Raw genomic sequence first — 19957 nt, 5'->3', positions numbered from 1 at the left:
AGTTCACAGCGGAGTCTGCAGCTGGCTCTACTAACCGGGTTCGCAGAGGCCCAGCCGCCTGGGCTCAGGTTGCTTGGCCGCCCCTCCCCCGCCCTCTGGCTTTGGCAGTATGCTCCACCAGGTTTTTGAAAAGTGCTGGGGTCTTAAAATAGCATGAAGACACACACACACTCAGACTATGGTGTCAATTCCCGTACCACAGAATGATCGAAAAGTGAGTGGAGCAGGAACTCCAGGGCATCTTCCTGAGCGGAGAGCAGTGTGAGTGTGAGCTCAGGCCCCAGATGGGTGGGCACATGGCATAAGGAAGGGGATGAAGGAACTGGGAGGAGAAGACAAGATAGAGCCCGTGTCTGAGTGTGTGTGTGACAATGTGACAGCGTTCATAGTCACATCTGGTGTGTGTGTGTGTGTGTGTGTGTGTGTGTGTCTGGGATCATGAAACTGGAGGCTGTGTTGGTGTGACCAGTTTGGCAAGGGGAATATAGACTTCCCTCCTGGCCTGTGAACTCCTATAGGGCAAAAAACTAAGAACTTCCTCTGAATCATTCCCAGGGCCTAGCCCAGTGCCTGGCACAAAGGCACTCGAAACATGTTCCAGGATGAATAAATGATGCCTGGATCCATGGATTTGCTAGAACATAAAATGATAACAATAAAGATAGTACAGCTTCTGGGCTTCGCTGGTGGCACAGTGGTTGAGAGTCCGCCTGCCGATGCAGGGGACACGGGTTCGTGCCCCGGTCCAGGAAGATCCCACATGCCACGGAGTGGCTGGGACCGTGAGCCATGGCCGCTGAGCCTGCGCGTCCGGAGCCTGTACTCTGCAATGGGAGAGGCCACAGCAGTGAGAAGCCCGTGTACCGCAAAAAAAAAAAAAAAAAAAAAAAAAGATAGTCCAGCTTCAAATGGCAAAATTAGAACTGGGGGCCCCAAAGTTAGTACTTCCTGAACATTGGGAGGGAAATGGAAGTGGTAGGGTTAATGATCTGTCTGAAGAAGGAGAGGCTACACACCCGGGAAGGGGAAAGGCTTCCTAGAGCAGTCAGGCTCTGAGCTCGTTCTGAACGATGGGTAGAATTCCTTGACCTGGGGTTCTAGCCAGGAACCCTAGGCTACAAGGATTAACACACTCAAACCAGTAGAAGTGAAAAAAGAGGATTTCCTGGAAAGATACATGGGAGTCTCAGAGAAACTGGTAATGGGAAAATGTGGCCAGATCTCATGGGGTCTTGAAGACACTGGACTGGGTATGTGTGGAGGACAATTTGACTGTTAGAGTGGCTGAGGTTGGAGGGTGCGTGTACACAAGCACACCTTGGTGACCACCCCCGGCCTTCTCCCTGCCTTGGCTCCATTCCAGTCTCTTCTCCTAGCTCATCCTGATACCACATGGCTTCCAGTTACTACTCTGTAGTTCCTGCCACCATCTAAGTAACACAGTTTCTACGCCTCCTTAGTTCAAATGCTCATGAAAGAGAAGCTGAATAGCTCAGCCAGTCTATTTACTACTTTTCCTTGGTTCAGATGCCCGAAGCTGGTGCAATCATCTGTGGCCAGAGGGCAGACCATGTATTCATCTAGGAGAAGGGGGTGTAGGCAGGTGAGAGCAGTATACCCTTGTAATCCACATGGAAAAAAAGGGAGCATGGGTTGTCCAAGCAGGGGGAAGACTATGACTGAGGACTTGGCAGGTGTGCTTGCAAGTGCATAAGTGTGTAAAAGGGGGAGGGATTGAGAGAGAGAGAGAGAGGAGCCAAGATGACAGGGGAGCTGTCAGAACTGGGATTAGCTGGGTGATCTTGGGCAAATTATCTGATCTCTCTGTACCTCAGTTCTCCATCTCTACAACAGGGTGAACAGTAGTACTGCTCCCATGGGGTTGTTATGAGGATTAAATAAATAATCCACAAAGGGCTCTTAGGAGAGTACATGGTCAGTCTCTGTATGCTATTTTTATGTGTAGGGGAAGTAAGTCTGGATGGATATTAAGGGCTGATCATGTAGAGCTCTTGACTACCAGTTTTGGTTTTGTCCTGGAAAAGTCATTTATCTTCTCTGGACCTCAGTTTTTCCATCTGTAAAACAGTGAGGTCAGACTAAATTATCTCTAAAAATCCCCTGCAGATTTAGAATGCCATGCTTTTGGCTTGGTGTCATGGGCAATAAGGAGCCCGTATGTTCTCAGGAAGGCAGATGACAAAGTGAGAGGGAACACGGGTTTGCCATGGCGTACCTGGTAACTGCAGCAAGGATGACCAGGAGGTTGGGGAAGTTACAGCGCTAGCAGTATCAGAGGTGTATGATATGAGGCTCTGGATGGGGGCTTCATTAGGGGCATGGAGAAGAGGCGGGTACAAATAGGCAAAAGCTCAGAGGCCCACAGCAAAAGGAGAATGACCAGGGGAGCCATCCTGCTTGGCCACTTGGCATGTCCGGATAGAACTAAAGTATGAATCATCAAGGCTGAGGGCACTGGGCCTGTTTACCAAGGAGGCACTGGGGTGGAACGAGGTCAGTGTGGCGGTTATAGTAATCTACAATCATGCCATGGCCTCTGGAGCAGAAAGTGAGGGGGAAAAGCCTGGGGAGGGTTTTTTTCAAGAACAGCAGAGCTCAGCATCATCCCATGGGGCCCCTGAGCACAGACTGCAGCCGCTGACTCTGTCAGGTCCCTAACACTGACTGGGGACTTCGGGATTCTCAGGCCCATAACAGTGCCTCTAGCCAGCCTCCCATCCTTAGCCACCAGCCACATCACATTCCTTTTACTTCCATTGCCTTAGCTGCCCTCCCTCTGCTTCCCTCAACTCCCTGACCCACCCGTTCTCCCACCAGACCTATACCGCTTCCCCCACCCCTTCAGCCTCCAAACATCCCCTCTTCAGCTCCCACTCTGGGATGCTGAGCATTTCTAGAGGAAACTGTACCATCAAAGAGGCTCGTTATGACTTCAACCTTACGTTCAGCAAATCCGGCTGGGCTCCAGAGCCTCCCTGGCAATTACCTTTTGCTTTCCTATGTTCCTGGACACCATCCCATTCCCCACAGTGGCTTTTGCAAATTTTGCCTACTCTCTTCAAGCATGTCCTCCATCATATGCTGTCCTGCCTCCTGACCATGTTGTACCAAAACAGGCCATGCCCAAAACTTGACTGAGAACATCCAGGTGACCCTCTCATGCCTATAAACTTTCTTTCACCTCCTCCTCCAGCTTCTGGCTCCATCACTTACTTCTTCTTCTTCCATATTTTTGAACTCTTCCTGACTCCTTTTTTGCAGTCTAAGTTGCAATCTCTCCCTTCTTATTAAAGCAACAAAACACAGCAAACACTTCTTTGACCTTGTATGTCCTCTGGAAATCCCCTTTTCTCTCTTTCTCTTCTCTAGTCTAGAAATCTGTATTTTTAATTTGGATTATTTAGCCCATTTATATTTATTGTAACCACAGATGTATTTGAATTTACTTTCACCATCTTATTTTGTGCTTTCTATTTATCTCACCTTAATACTATCCTTTATTTTTTCCCCTTTCTTGCCTCCTTTTGGATTGCTTATATTTTCTTTCTTCTCCCCTTTATTTATTTACTTATTTTAAAGAATTTATTTATTTATTATTTATTTTTGTCTGTGTTGAGTCTTCATTGCTGCGGAAGGGCTTTCTCTCACTGTGGTGAGTGAGGGCTACTCTTCATTGCGGTGCGCGGGCTTCTCATTGCAGTGGCTTCTCTTGTTACAGAGCACAGGCTCTAGGTGCATGGGCTTCAGTAGTTGTGGCACACGGGACTCAGTAGTTGTGGCTCGGGGGCTCTAGACTGCAGGCTCAGTAGTTGTGGCACATGGGCTTAGTTGCTCCGTGGCATGTGGGATCTTCCTGGACCAGGGCTCGAACCCATGTCCCCTGCATTGGCAGATGGATTCTTAACCACTACACCACCAGGGAAGCCCAGGATTGCTTATATTTTCTTATTCTATTTTTTTCCTTCTCTTAACCTGGAAGTTATATAGTCTGTTTCTCTTCTAATAGGGAATATCTGACAATTAGTAAAGTAGGCATGAATTCATACATAACTTATACATTTTTTAAAGACATTTTCTACGAGTATATAATTCTAGGTTGACTGTTATTTTTCTCTCAGCCCTACTTAATTGTGTTTGGATCTTTGACTACACAGATTATATTTCTTGGAATTTTGTCTGTGAGAATTCCTTGTAGCCTGAGTTGAAGGTGGGTCCTCTAGAGATTATTTGCTCTTCTTTCTTCCAGGTACTACCAGGGGGTACTACCAGCCCAGGCCCACTTGAATCTAAATAGTGTATAGTTTTTCAGACCACCCAGGTAGGGTTAATTTGGAATTAAATTAAATGATGCAGGCCAACTTGTAGTTCGGAATTCTCAGGGAAGATTTTCCCCTTTTCTCACTCAGAACCAAGGTTCAAGTCAGGCAATTTTTCTGGCAGCCTCCTGGAGGAGTGAATTATTTCTAGTTCATCCTTTGACCAAGCGTTGACTTATCTCTTGTGGGTCTCAGATTTGAGCAGAGGAAGATTTATTAGACTCCCACACCTTGGGCAGTCCTGGACTTTCTCTTCTGTCCCCTGCATCCTGCTCACCTTCAGAACACCAAAGTTCAAGTTCACCTGGTATACAAATGCTCTCAAGGTGAAAGCCAGCTTTGGTTCTCTGCTTTCCTCTCTTTGTTCCTTAGTTTTTGACTTGAGTATTCTTCACTTTCTTGCTAGTTTACCAAGCATTTTGGGTTGTTTATTTAGCAGAAATTATGCTCAGGGAACCTGGTCTATCATTCTGAAGGAAATTCAAATCTCCCCCTCCCATCACAGCCAAGTTCTTTTAAAGAACAGATGACACTCGGTCTTTTTTTTTCTTTCTTTCTTTCTTTCTTTCTTTCTTTCTTTCTTTCTTTCTTTGTTTCTTTCTTTCTTCTTCTTTCTTTCTTTCTTTCTTTCTTTCTTTCTTTCTTTCTTTCTTTCCTTCTTTCTTTCTTTCTTATTTTTGGCTGTGTTGGGTCTTCGTTGCTGCACGCAGTCTTTCTCTAGTTGCGGCGAGCGGAGGCTACTCTTTTTTTTTTTTTTGCGGTACGCGGGCCTCTCACTGTTGTGGCCTCTCCCGTTGCGGAGCACAGGCTCCGGACGCGCAGGCTCAGCGGCCATGGCTCACGGGGCCCAGCCACTCCGCTGGCATGTGGGATCCTCCCGGACCGGGGCACGAACCCACGTCCCCTGTATCGGCAGGCGGACTCTCAACCACTGTGCCACCAGGGAAGCCCCGAGGCTACTCTTTTGTTGCGGCATGCGGGCTTCTCATTGTGGTGGCTTCTCTTGTTGCGAAGCACGGGCTCTAGGTACGCGGGCTTCAGTAGTTGTGGCACGCAGGCTCAGTAGCTGTGGCTTGCGGGCTCTAGAGCACAGGCTCAGTAGTTGTGGCCCACGGGCTTAGTTGCTCTGTGGCATGTGGGATCTTCCTGAACCAGGGCTCGAACCCGTGGCCCCTGCATTGGCAGGTGGATCCTTAACCACTGCGCCACCAGGGAAGTCTGACACTCAGTCTTTCTAAGCTTTCACCTCTCGTTCACTTGTAGCTCCCTGAAGTTAGGCCTCCACTCCACCTTCCACTGAACCTGCTCAAGTAAGTCACCGCTGGGTTTCAAGTTATCAAATCCTAGACATTCTTTGTTTCCCATCTTACTTGACTCCTTCTCAACAGTAGAAACTACTGATCTCTTGAAACCCTCTCCTGCCTTGGTTTCCATGATTCTGTTTTTTTTTTCCAGGTTCTTTTCCTATTTCTCTGACTGTTCCTTCTCTGTCTCCTCTTTCCTGTCTGTGTTGCTGTACTTCCAGAACTACTGCACACCCCTGAGCTGTCTGCATAACTATGATATGCTGCTGATTCCAATCTATAGCTCCATGGCTCCAGGTTCCTACAAGAGGCCCTTCAAACTCAGTATGTCCAATGGGGAGCTCGTTATCTTTTTCCCAAACTGGCTCTTGCTAATCTGATGAATTAGCCACCAAGCAGCCAGTCACCCACATCAGATTATACTGGAAACATAATGGGCTTCTCTGTTTCCCCCTCACTTCTCACATCCAATCAATCTTGTAGTTTCTACCTCTTTAAAATCTTTTGAATCTATTTTTCTTTCCCATCTCCATTGCTGCTGCCTAGGGTCAGGTCCTCCTCCTGTTTTGTCTGAGCTACTGGCTCTTTGGTTTCCTTACCACCAAACCATCTGCACAAAGTTCAAGTTAATTTGGTTCAACAAAGTGGTCTTTCTAAAATACAAATATGATCACTTTACCCCCCTGCTTAGAACCCGTCCAGGAATACTGGAGAAAAGGACACTTCCATGTGGACTTCCACATCTGTCTCTCTCTCACATTACTTTTCAGCTCCACCACCAGCCCCCTTCACTCTCCACTCTCTGCGTGTGCTGCCATGCCTAAACATCGGGCAATTTCACCTTGGTATCTTTTTTTTTTTTTTTTTTTGGTGGTACGCTGGCCTCTCACTGTTGTAGCCTCTCCCGTTGTGGAGCACAGGCTCCGGACGCGCAGGCTCAGCGGCCATGGCTCACGGGCCCAGCCACTCCGCAGCATGTGGGATCTTCCCGGACCGGGGCACGAACCCGTGTCCCCTGCATCAGCAGGCGGACTCTCAACCACTGCGCCACCAGGGAAGCCCTCACCTTGGTATCTTGCTCATACTGCTGCCTCTGCCAAGAATAATCTCCTGCCTTCCCCTGCCCCACACAAGCCTGTCTATCTAAGGAACACTCTTAGATCTTCCAGGAGTCAGCTGGAGCATGGTTTCTTCATGAAAACTTTCCCACCTCCTTAGCCTTCCAGAGTTGCACCATCCATGCCGTCCTGAGTCTCCCTGCTGACCCTTTACAGGTGTGTTATAGCATATATAATATGTTGTGCCTTTTTTCACTCTCATCTCTATTCGATTGTAAAGTTCATGAGGACAAGGACCATGACTTATCCCTGTTTATAAGTTACGCCTGGTGTACTGCCAGTGCTCAATACGCACTTGCAGAATGGATGAAGATGAGCTATTGTCTTCTTGGAATTAATGACCCTGCTGCTCACCAAGGCAAACTGTGCTGAATCCCCTAGGAGGTGGAGTGTCCTGGTGTGTTGTAAACAAGATGGCAGCTGTGACCTGGGTGGTCTAGTCAGTGGAGCCTGGGGAGTAAGACTTTTTCCCGGAGAAGTAAATCCTGGTAGCTCTGGGGAATCCCATGACAAAGGCACAGAGCCAGGCGGATGAGTAGTTCGTAGATGTGATGTGGGTCCAGTCCTAAGATTCAGGAGGCTTACAGAGATGGATGCTTTGCTGAGGGCTTCAGGGATGGGAGGAGAGCCAGTCTGTGGGAGGGAGCACAGGGAGATTGGGCGGTCTGTCTCCGTACTCCTTGGGACCTAAAAGGGAAGGTAGATGCATCATCTGGTAAAACTCTGACTTGAGGAGATGCTGCAAACTCTCAGGAATAGGGTATGAGGAATATAACGCACCCCTCCCCAACCCCATCAAGTCTAATTTCCCACCTTCAGCTGGCTCTTGAAAACCAGTGCCTGGAAAAGCATGAGATGCTGTGATGTTGAAGAAGCACAGGACCAGGAGGCTGTGGCTTCAATACTTAATTAGACGTGAGCTTGGGCGAGTGGCTTGCTTACCTTTCTTAGGTCTCAGTTGCCTCACCTGTAAATTGAGCACACCCTGACATGCCTCAACCCCTTCATAGGATTATAGTAAAGATTAAATCATCATCATCACAATAGCTTTTCTTTTTATATCACTTCCTAGGTGTCAGAGACTGTGCCAAATGCTTTAAAGACAGTATCTTCATCCATCCCCACAATATCTCTAGGAGGTAGAACTAACATCAGTTCCAATTTACAGATGAGGGAATTGAGGTTTAGGGAGGTAAAATATCTTGTCCATAGTCAAAGGCTATCAAGTGAGCTGGTATTTGGTCTGTGGACCCAGCGTTCTGATTCCCTGGGCTGTACCTTCAGCTATGTGACTGCCCTTGTAATTTAGGAGTAAAGCAACCACAGGTCCCCTCTGCGACTCTTGGTCTTGCAGCCCAGTGGCAGCACTTAGCAAGGTATAAGGAAGGACAGTTCCTCTCCCTTGGTCTCAGTAATGTGCTCCTGAGGGGTCAGCTTTCCCTTCCCAGCTGCATATGTTGGTGAATGTCCTGTGTTGAATAGTGTGCCCCCAGTATTCATGTCTACTCAGAACCTGTGAATGTGATTTTATTTGGAAATAGGATCTTCACAGATGCAATCAAGTTAAAATGGTTTTAACTTATACTGGATTAGGGTGGGCTGTAATCTGATGACTGGTGTCTTTATAAGAAGAGAGAAATTTGGACACAGAGATACAGACACAGAGGGAAGACAGCCATGTGAAGACGGAGGCAGAGATTGAAGTTATGCTTCCACAAGCCAAGGAACACTAAGAATTCTGGGAACCACCAGAAACTAGAGAGAAGAAAGGATTCTTCCCTAGAGCCTTCAGAGAGAGGATGGGGCTTCTGACACCTTAGTTTCAGATTTCTAGCCTGCAGAATTGAGAGAATAAATTTCTCTTCTTTTAAGCCACCCAGTTTGTGGTACTCTGTTAAGGCAGCCCTAGGAAACTAACACAGTAACCTTACACTGTGCCCACCACAGCTGGGAGCCCTTAAGGGTGGGTGGAACAGAGTTTGGGAGACCAGTTAGAGAAAATGGAGGGGGGAATGCCCATTTTGGGGGCCTGAGGTAGAGCAGTATAAAAATAAGGTGTTTGCTCATCCAGCTACTGACCCCTGTGTACATGGTGCCTCTGCAAGACTTTGCACATGTGTGTTTGTGTGTGAGTTGTGTCTGGGGAGTGTGTCTACAGTCCCATTTTTTTCTTTATATGAGGAGGGGTGTTCTTCAGGTTTGTGACAACTTCAAATGTGGGGATTCCATTTGAGAAGCTCCCCCCTACCCCGACTCCCACTTTTGGTCATCCTCTCCACCCCTACATCTCAGATGATGAAATTGTGCTTAGAGAGGTTAAAAAGCTTGCCTAAGTTTTCATGCCAGTTAGTAAGAAAAGGAGATTTCAGATCCAGAACTCTGGGTCCAAAACCCTGTCCTTTTTGTGATCTCAAGTGCTTTTTCAAGCTAAGGAAAGTGAACTCTTTTCAGAAAGTTATGGGTGATTCAGTTTACCTTTTATAAGCATTTTTTTCTAAATTTGAAAGTAACACTAGCTTATTTATAAAATATTTAGAAAATACTGAAATGTTTACAGAAAAAGTAAAAAATTATTCTGGTGATAACTACTGATAATATTGGCAATTTCTTTTCAGTCTTTTTTTCCATGCAGATATATAGTGTCAACAAAATTAGAACAGTACTGTAAATAGTTTTGTATTTTGCTTTTTCATTTAACATCTCATGGACATTTTCTCACGTCATTATTTTTACAAACATAATTTTTTTTTTTTTTTTTTTTTTTTTTTTTTTTGCGGTATGCGGGCCTCTCACTGTTGTGGCCTCCCCCGTTGCGGAGCACAGGCTCCGGACGCGCAGGCTCCGGACGCGCAGGCTCAGCGGCCATGGCTCACGGGCCCAGCCGCTCCGCGGCATATGGGATCCTCCCAGACCGGGGCACGAACCCGTATCCCCTGCATCGGCAGGCGGACTCTCAACCACTTGCGCCACCAGGGAGGCCCCACAAACATAATTTTTAATTACTAAATAATGCTCCATCATATGGATGGGCCATAATTTGTCTTCTATTATTGAGTACTTGTTTCCAGCTTTTTACAATGATGAACATGCAACAGTTAACATTTCTCACAAATATTTGTCCTCATCTCTCTTATTTCTTGAAGACAGGGGATAGGGGTATGAATATTCTAAGACATTTTATACATAATGCCAAATTGTTTACCAAAAGGGTTCTACCTACAGCAGAGTGGGAGTGCTCCACACGGCACCCTCACCAAGATTGAGTACTGTCATTAAAAAGCCCGGTATGTTCTGAAAAGGGGCATCCCATGATTCGATCACACAGGTGGCTGTGTGTCCCGCGGATCGCAGGGGGCCCACTCGGGGCTGGGAGACTAGTTAGGAGATGGTTGCGACGATCGCGATGGGACGTGACGGGAGCCTGCGGCTAAGCAGTAGGGATGAAGGGAACGGGAACACGCACGGCACTCATAGAACATTCGATGCGGGGGATGGGGGTCGGTGCCGTTAAGATCACGCTGCGCTGCGGGGAGCGCAGGACAGAGCAGAAGCCGCGTGTCCGGCACGGCCTCCTCCGCGCCGCGCTCTGCACCCACGGGTGAGGTTGGCCGAGGCGCGAACCCCTCCCACCCCTTTAACTGGGACACTCCCCTTTAAGGCGGGCGCCCGCGCGCACCCGGCCCCGCCCTTCGGGGGCGCGCGCGGCGGCCGCGGCGCCGGCTCCTCCGGGAGTGCACGTGCCGGCGCCGGGCGGAGAAGAGGGAGGCGGGAGTCGGGCCGCGGGAGGAGGGGAGGCGCCGGGGGCGCGCGCGCGCGCGCTGGGCGCTGCTGGGCTGCGGCGGCGGCGGCGGCGGCGGCGGCGGCGGCGGTGGTTACTATGGCGGAGTCGGCCGGAGCCTCCTCCTTCTTCCTCCTTGTTGTTCTGCTTGCCGGCAGCGGCGGGTCCGGGCCCCGGGGGATCCAGGGTGAGTCCCGGGGCGGGGGCCAGGATGGAGAGGGCCGGGCGAGGGCGAGGCCTCGCGCAGCGGCCCCTGGCTACAGCGCGCCCCCTCCCCACGCACTCAATATGGCCGGGCGGGGGGCGCGGTGGAGTCGCGGTGACCCCCAGTCGGCTTTCCGCGACCCCCGAGGCGCGGCCGCCCAGCCGGGACCGAGCTCACGCCGGGCCCCTGGGGACCCGATCCCTCTTCCCGGCGAAACTGGATTCGGGGAGCTCTCGGGGGTCGCGCTCCCAGCACCCCCATGTTCCATAGAGAGGAGTGCGGGCTTCCTTCCCCAATATTTGGAGGTCCACGTTTCTGCCCCTCAGCATGTCCAGGGGCGGTGGTCTTCATTCCCTCCCTCCAGATGCTCCTGGGGGGCGCCTTTTCTCCCGCCAAGATTGTGGGGCGCGGGCGATGGGGTCCTTGCCTCTCCGAGGTATCCTAATGTTGAGAGCCCTTGCGCACCTCAGATGAAAGGGGAAGGGGTCTCAAACCTTTCCTTGAGCTCCTGCGCTTGGGGTGCCTCTTCCCCTCCCTCTCCTTTCTCTCTAATATTCTGGGAAAGCGAGTCACATTTCCCCTTCGCGCAGTCCCTTGAGTTCAGTGGGGCCAGCCCCCCCCTCCAATACACATGCCCCGCGGAAGCAATGGGACCAACAGGGCCCTAAACGTTTTGGGAGCTTGGCTTTGGAATCTCTGGAACCCTAGGAAACCTAGTTCCAGAACAGTTAATCTGCATCTAGGTGTATTTGCTTTTCACCTCGCCTCTCCCACCCCCAGGGGGCCCATTCACTTCGTCACTTTGTGGATGCCTTTCAGGTGACATCCTAGAACCTGCCTCCCACCCCCAAGATCATTTAAAGACCCCAGCACTGGAGCGGCTCCCGGCCCTTGGGCAGGATTTATTTACCTTCCCGCACAGTCCCTCTCCCCAGCCCCTTCCCTCCTCACTCCCCCACCTCACACACCCCTTACCTTCCAAGTCCCACAGGCTTCTGCTCCTTGGTAGCACCCGCAGCCTTTCCGCTGCAGAGGTAGCCCCTTTCTGTGGGACACTCAGCTGGGTGTCTTGTTTGTGAGGCTTTGGGGGCTTGAGGAGAGCAGATGAAAACCCTAAAATATTTAACTTAAGGGAGTCGTCTCAAATGCGTGTTGGCATTGGGGTAGCAGATGAAGGTTATACTTGGCAGTTATATTGAAGTGATTATTGACCCACAGATAGATCTGGGAGAGCTGATCAGGTCTGTATCGGCTCCCGATGTACAATGCCTGCTGCCTTGACTTCTCCACAGCCCCTAACCTTCCAGCAGTGGGAGATCAAATGTATGTCCTGTGGCTCTCTTCTCTCCACTAAAAAGAATGGTTCTCAGGTGGGTTCTGGCTTCCTTCGTAAACCAGACAATCAACAAAAGACCTCATCCCACTTTGGAGTCTCAAAAACAAGTTCATTACCTCCAGCCTTGATATTTCTTCCCAGTGGTGCAGCCTGTGCGGTGGGGTCTTTGTTCACAGGCTAATGCTTCTGCTAAGGCGCCTCATGTGTGTTCCTGGGTCTCGCTGCTCTGTGGCATAGGTAATGCGCCGTGGGGTCTGATAGACATGGTGAAGGTGTATGAACACAGCCTGACATTGGTGGTAAATTAACGGTTTTCATGAATAATGTTTGCTGGGCCTTATTATGGGCCATGTTCTTGGAGTGTGTAACACGATGTTATTTCTCTAGTAGGGTAGTAAGTAAGGAGACTCAGCCTTCAGGTTTGTCATTTTACATGTGATGAATAAATCTTTAAATTCCTTCCATAGGAATTTTTACCCTGTTCCTAATATATCCAAGATTTTTAACAGCCGTGTCCCTGTTGGTTTGATGTAGTGTCTGGTGGGATATTTCTTGTTGTGAGCCTTGAATGTTTAATTGATAATCCAGCTGGTTCTGAATGGGGCAGAGTTCATTTTCTGTAACCTTCCTGAAATGGATGTTGTTGGTGTGAGGATGGGTGGGCATAATAGGAAGTTGCTTTCTTTTTTTGGTAAATTGGAAATTAGGTTGTGTGTCCAGCAAACATTCTCGAAGGCCTTTAAATTTGGCCAGACACTACAGTTTTTTCCGGGACACATCTAGTTGCCAATAGTGCATGCTACAGAGACCACTGTTGCAAAAGGCTTCAAGTAAGACATCACTTCTGGGAAAATAGAGGCTGTGGGATAACAAGAAGTTGATTGCTGTCCTCCCCTGCACTTCCTCTGTTGTGATCCTCTAGGCGGGCTGGAGGAATGGCAGAACCAGCCAGCCCTGATGCCTGGTACTTGGACAGGACATGAGGGCAGCAAGGGGTCGGTATCTGTGTTAAATAGTGAACTAATGTCGACTTAGTAAAAGGCCAGTGATAAGAAGCATGAGTTCCAGGTTATAAACAGCATCACTTGATAGGTGGGCCATGTTTTAAGGCCTGCCTTTGGAATTTTCACATTAGTACTTGAAAATGTAAAATTGAATTAGTAGCAGGAGAGCATGATATTTATTTCTTAAAACAAAAGCAACAAGGGAGACATTTGAGGTTCTGATAGGAATATTTTTAATTTCTGTGAGTAAACTAAAAATTTAATTTCAGGCCAAGTCTTGTAATTTTGTTGAGTGGACATGAATTCGAACTACAGTGAAAGTGAACTCTCATAGAGAAAAAGAGAACCTCAGATTAGTTTTGTTAAGAGCTCCCAGAACAGATGTGATTAAAACAATAAAATGGCTACTCTGGTTAAAGGTTAGAGCCAGATGGAGGGAGGAGGCTGGTTTCCAGCCCCTGTACTTTGCTCCCTTACAGGTTGTCCTTGAATAAGGCACTTAACCTTTCTGTGACTGCCTCAGTTTTGCCTCTGTAAAGTAAGGAAGTAGTCTGTGTCGCTCTTATTGGGACATTTGTGAGACTGACTTACTGATAGCCAGTTGGCTGGGAGGTATTTTTAGACACAGTTTCTGACTTCAGGGACCAGGCAATGTTGGGTTACTTTTTATCTTATGGGGCAGAATAATTCTTGGGATTGATAGAAGCATCATATGTCACAGTGTGGTTAATTTCTTTTTCTTTGTGCATTTTTGTGGACCCGTTTCAGATTTCCTCAAGTTAATTTCTGTCTCTTGACAGGCCCTTACATCTTAGGCTGGGCAGCATACCTTTGCTAATCAAAGGCAGTCTGGAGGGAGTGACCTGCTTTAGGCTTTATTGGTTTGGCAACGTTTTAATTCTTACGCAACTCCGGGTATGTTTATGGCACTATGTAAATGTTACATAAGAACATGGAGGCTGAGAGGTGGCCAGAATGGTGCCTGTGAACACAGGAAGGTTAGACTGAGGACTTCATCTGAAAGGACCTTGGGAATCTGCAGTCAGTACAGGAAGAAGCTGCACTTCATTTTTGTCTAAAAACCTTTTTAGATGATTGTGTCTTTCAGGTGGACTACTGTGTTATAAATAGGTTTATTCTCCACCGGTGAGCTAATTGTAACCTTGCTACCAAAATATGAATCAGGAGATGATGATGAGGCGTGCTGCTTCTTCCAGCATGGCCTGTTGAAGCTGCTTGTTGCATTTTGGAGCACGAGTTGAATTGCATCGCAGTCTGTTCTCATAATACCTCAGGAGTACGGGGTGTTGAGGTGGAATGGAATTCTCAGTCCACGGTGCTTGAGATCTTCTTTATTTTTGAAGGTTAAATTAGAATACTGAAGTGGCTCTTTTGTTTTAATTTTGAAATCCTTATTGTTTACTGTTCAGTTTTTGCTCAGAGCAGCCGTGAACATTAATTCTGGAATCCCGCCTCTTTGTCTCGAGTTCTTGTGCTATTTGTCTGTTACAGTAGGGTTGATGTAAGAGGGTCTTATCTCATTTTCCTCTCTGTATTCACAAGAAGAAAATCCTGGAGTCCTCTTGCTCATCAGTTCCCCCCCGATGCTGGAAGTGCTGCGGGCCTCCGGAGCCCATCAGTTCCGCCTGGACTAGGAGTGTGCAAACCTTTGAAGGGAATCGGCTCCGGAGCCGCCAGTCCCCGGCAGTCTCGGCTACATTTCTGTCACTCTGCAGGGGTAGCGTCACGGCCAGGTTCGAGTCCCACTCTCGGGTTTTGCTCTCCTCAGCTTCTCTCTCTCACACGTGGTTCAACCTGCGGCTGAGCCTGGAGGCAGCGTCTCTGCTCTTGCCTGTTCTCTCTGCTTGCTGGCTTTTCCGTCGCAGATAAATACCGTTCCAGAGTGTAGCTTTCTTCTTCCTGTGTAGAGTCTCGGGAGCATGGTGCAGCTGTGCAGCTGCCGTCCCCAGCGGTCTTACCTGCCCACGGGTGTCTGAGACAGCGAGCGCCACTTCAGGCAGCCCTGGTGTTCTTTTTGTTTCCTCTCTCTCCACTTAGTCTGAAGCCTGCATTTGTCTTGCTAAATATTTTGAATTTAACACAATGAAAGTAACTGCCTTCCCCTTTAAAGTATCAATCCCCCTAATATTTACACAATTACATATAGGAGGTTTCTTTATTCATTCGGTTGGGTATGTGCCTGGAATGGTGCTTGGCCTGAGGAGGTAACAGGGAACAAGACGGACAAAAATCCCTAACTCTGATGGAACTTACTATTGCAGTGGCTCAGACTGAAAATAAATGAGTAAACACAGTTATCAGTCATGAGGGCTGGGAAGGAAATAAAACAGGATGCTGTGCTGGAGTGCGCTGGGGGCTGCCACTTCACACCCCTGTCTGCTTCATTGTTTCATCTGTAAAATGGGGCTAATCCAGTCAGGTCGTGTTATTTGCCGTAACTCTGTTCTGTGAGGCCCACTTGAACACAGGATTAGCAAATACTGGACCACTGCTCCCGGGGGAGACACAGGATTGGGTCCCTGCAGCTGCTGGTCACACGTTTTCATCAGCTGATCGGTACATAACCTTGCGTTGTTCGTGTTTCTGTTTAAAGACACCTCATTTAATTTATATTGTTGATTCATTAACACTGAACTCAGGGCCAAGAGCACTATAATGCATGCCTGAATGAAGCTCATTCAGTATATGTATTTTCTTTCTCGTAAGGCACGTCATTGTCTTCTCGAGCTGCGGAACACTAAGCTACTGCTCTTGGGGGCTGTTTTAAGCAGTGAAATCACCAAGAAAAAACACAAAAAGACAAAAAGCCTGGCACTGAGCATACCATGAGAAGGACACATGTTAACAGTATGAGCTGAAACAAGAAGCCAGAGCATCGCCTTGTTCAACCTCAGTGGGAACGTGGGCATTGGGTGACTCAAAGTTTTCACCACTCTGCGCATGTCTGCAAATGACCATGAAAGCACTGAGAGTATTGATTTTGGGGTTATAAATAAATTTTAGCAAGTGGGCAGATTCACAAATACGAATCCATGAATAACGAGAATCAACTGTATCTTGTTAAAAACCATACAATGATTGTGGCAGAGAGAAAATTATATTGTGGAATTCCCAGGATTCCTGAATGGTTTCACTGAACCAAAAGTTTAATGTATACAGTTAGAAGTCCCGTTTCCAGCCTGTGAATAAACTAAACAGGTATATATATACGTATCGAATACTGCTATGGTGATCTAAAGGTTCCTTTAACCCTTGAGCACCTACCATATACCTGGCACTGTTGTAGATGCGGGGATACAACAGTAAACAAAAGGAGACAAATGCTTTCCTTGGTGAAGTGTACCTTCTGGCTGGTGAAATAGACAATAAAGAAATAAAATACAAGGTGATTCTGTCTACCACAGTCCCCCCGCTGCTCTCCTCTCCCCAAGTTTCCTAGCCTTAGGTATATACACACCTTTTCCCAGTTACTCAGTCACACATGAATGCAGGTAGTACAGTTGACCCTTGAGCAACATGGGTATGAACTGCACGGGTCCACTTATACTTGGATTTCTTTCAGTATATACAGACTAGAGTACTCTGTGGTCCAGGGTTGGTTGAATCCGTGGATGTGGAACCACAGATCCAGAGGGATGATTGTTATGTTATACTTGGGTTTTTGACTCCATGGTGGTCAGTGCCCCTAACCCCTGAGTTGTTCAAGGGTCAACTGTATTGTGAAGGGATTAAATCAGTGCACCTCCAGATAGGCAGGCTATCATGGTGGGCCTGACCTAATCAAGCTAGCCCTTTGAAAGCAGAGCATTTTCTCAGCTGATTGCAGAAGAGGAAGGCAGAGATGCTCCAACTGACTTGGAAGAAAGTAAACATCCATGTATGAACTGCCCGTGGGAGCCACATGAGCAGGAACTGCAGGCTGATTTCAGGAGCTGAGTGGTCCCTGGCCATCGGCGAGGAGGGAAATGGGGGCCTTAGTCCTTCTTCCACAGGGCATTAGAGTTTGGCAGCAATGAGTGAGTTTGAGAGAGGTCCCAGCCCTAGATGAGGAAGCAGCCCCAGCTGACATCAGTCATGCTGTGCCTGGACTTCTGACCTACAGAAACTGTGAAATAGTAAATAGGTGTTGTTTTTAAAAATGTGTGTGTGGTGAGTCAGATGGTGATGTGAGGAGAAGGAAAACAGGAGAGGGAAATAGAACTCTCCCAAGATAGGCTTGAGGCTCCTTGAGACCTGGTACCCTGTCATCCCTGTCATGGATGGACCTTGCATGTGGAAAGAAGTCCTTTGACCACATGTGGCTTTCACCTACTGCCTGTTACCTTTTCCTAGATATTTGTGAGTGTTTGGAGAAGAGAGGAGATTGTGGGTACTTTGGAGATAAGTTTTTTAGATGGTTTGATGTTTTGAGTTGAGGAATCTGTGAATTGAAGGATACTTTTTTAAATAAGTATTTGTGTTGAACCTGCCTTACCCCAAATCTTTGCGTATTGTCTTGGTGTATGTTTGTATACATTACGTTCTACACTTGTAGTAGATAAGCTTGAATCAAATTCAGTCAACGTTCATTCCTAATGTGCAGGGCCAAGCTTAATGTTGAGAGGGATACTGAGGAACGAACCTGTCCTTGCCATTGAGACGTTTACACACAAATTGACTTCTGCTTGTTAGAAGAACCATAAAACCATAAAGAGCTCTGACCCTTCTCATTCACTAGGATGACAGTAGTGATAAAAGCATCTGATTTACTGAATGTATACTATCAAGTGTTACGCTGAGCATTTGTGCTACATAGCTTACACTGTACAGCTCTTCTTTGAGGCACTCTCATCCCCATTTTACAGATGAGAAAACTGGGACATAGGTTAAACAGTGGGCCTAAAGTCTGTCTGACTCCAAAGCACATGCTCTAAACCCTGGACTCTACTATGTACTGTAATGACTATTAAAGTAGCTTTTTAACCAGTCCCTGCCTCCTGTCTCTCCCTTGTCATCCTTCCTGCCCCTGGATTTAACTTTGGAAAGTGCACCTTCTGTGTCACTTTCATGCGGCCCCCAGGATCACCTCCAGACCCCTTAGCCTGGCATCACAGTCCATGCCGTCTGGCCTAGTCTCCTTGCTGCCCTTGTCTCTGACTGGAACCATGGCATTGCCGTCACATCTGTCTGCTTTGGACCTAACATGCCTTGTGCTTTTCTTGGTCTTGGCCTTCTCTTCTCAGCCAAATCCAAATCCAGCCATCCTCCAGTGTGGGACCCACTTTGTCTTCCCCCTATCCCCCAGCCAGTGACTCCATCCTCTCTGCTTTTCTCTTTGGTCCATATCAGTGGTATAGAGGTTCACACTGGTTTATAGTTTTCTGCTTCTCCCACTCTCGCTTTTCTACCCCCTAAAAACCGATGCTAAGAACTACTTTAGTTTTCTTTATATGTCTTTGTCCTATCACAGAGCCTTGCGTATTTTAAGTACTTAATAATTTAACTGAATTCATTCATTTCTTTTCCATCCTCTCAGCAAAATCCTAGGTAAATAATTCTAGTTCTGTCCTGCTGTAATTTTATTATCTCCTGTATATACAGTTTTTATCCCAGTCTCTCAAAATGCTGCAAACATTTTTGAGTTACTTGGAACATCCTAATCACACTTCCTACCTCACCTCTTGCATCTCTGTTTATTCTACTCTGTTTATTCTACCACCTACCCATTATATTCCAGCCAGATGAACTTGATCTCAACCTCTTTAGTTTTATTCTCCGTCCTGGCTGATTTTGTTTTCTCCTTCATTGTCCCAGTTGCCTGAAACAATCATTCCTATCCGTCTTCTCCCTCAAAACTGTGATGTACACTGTGGCCTCTCCACACATCCATAGTATAGTAAGTAGGTCAGGAAGCAAATAGGACTACCACTGATAAATACCCTCCCCTGCTCTAATGAGCCACGAGTGTGTCTGCTTAAGTACAACAAAGAAAGAAAACAGAATGATTGTACGTGTCAATATAAACTTGTCGGTAAAGGAGAAATACCAAGTTACTAGTAGGCTGTCTGAATGTGACAGCTGAGTCTGTACGCTTAGGTCCCAGGAACACGGGACATGCTCTGTCATAGTGATGCCACTCCTTCCAGCTTTACCTTGACATTCTCCTGGGCAGCAGGTGGGCCCTTGCTAGATGTTCAAGCATTTACAGTCAGCCATAAGCTAAGTCGCAATGACAGGTCTCCTTAGCATAAACATCAAACGTCTTTTTTGAGTGAGAACAAAGCTTTCATTCTCTAGACCTGAGGCTTAAGGGTGAACTTGTTTAAACAGCTCTCTGGGGTTGGGTTTGTCTCCAAGTAGAATGTCAGAAAGGCAGTTTGTAGAATAGATATAGTGTGGAGCTGGCTTTTCAAACACCTTTCTCTTATGCAAAACCCACTCCGAGACCTTTTCCCAGATTGAAATTAAATACCAAGCTTATCAAATGTCTTATTGTTAAATCTGTGCGTTTTTTCCCCTCGTCATACAAATAGCTTCCTTTATTAAGTCAGTTACATTTTTTTCATAAGTGCTTTTTTTTTTTTTGCGGTACATGGGCCTCTCACTGTTGTGGCCTCTCCCGCTGTGGAGCACAGGCTCCGGACGCGCAGGCTCATCAGCCATGGCTCACGGGCCCAGCCGCTCCGTGGCATGTGGGATCCTCCCAGACTGGGGCACGAACCCGTGTCCCCTGCATCGGCAGGCGGACTCTCAATCACTGCGCCACCAGGGAGGCCCTCATAAGTGCTTTTTACCAGTATACTTTTTGGATGTTTTAGATGCCACCAACTACACATGTAAAATTTGACTTTATTATGGCTCTTGGGTACTTAAGA

General features: G+C 47.5%; 1 protein-coding gene across 1 annotated transcript in view; it reads left to right on the top strand.

The window, feature by feature from the left end:
* The first annotated feature begins 10635 nt into the window (after positions 1-10635).
* The window catches only part of ACVR1B (activin A receptor type 1B), a 32549-nt gene continuing 23227 nt past the window's right edge, over positions 10636-19957 (top strand). The window contains exon 1 of the mRNA XM_060111997.1: positions 10636-10724. Coding sequence (XP_059967980.1) covers positions 10637-10724 — 88 coding nt within the window. The 5' untranslated portion in view covers position 10636. The remainder of the gene's footprint in view (positions 10725-19957) is intronic.

Source organism: Mesoplodon densirostris, chromosome 11 (assembly GCF_025265405.1).
Source record: "Mesoplodon densirostris isolate mMesDen1 chromosome 11, mMesDen1 primary haplotype, whole genome shotgun sequence".
In the NCBI taxonomy this organism is placed as follows: domain Eukaryota; kingdom Metazoa; phylum Chordata; class Mammalia; order Artiodactyla; family Ziphiidae; genus Mesoplodon; species Mesoplodon densirostris.
Note: the sequence above shows the minus strand (reverse complement) of the source record. Positions and strands in the feature narration are given on the sequence as shown.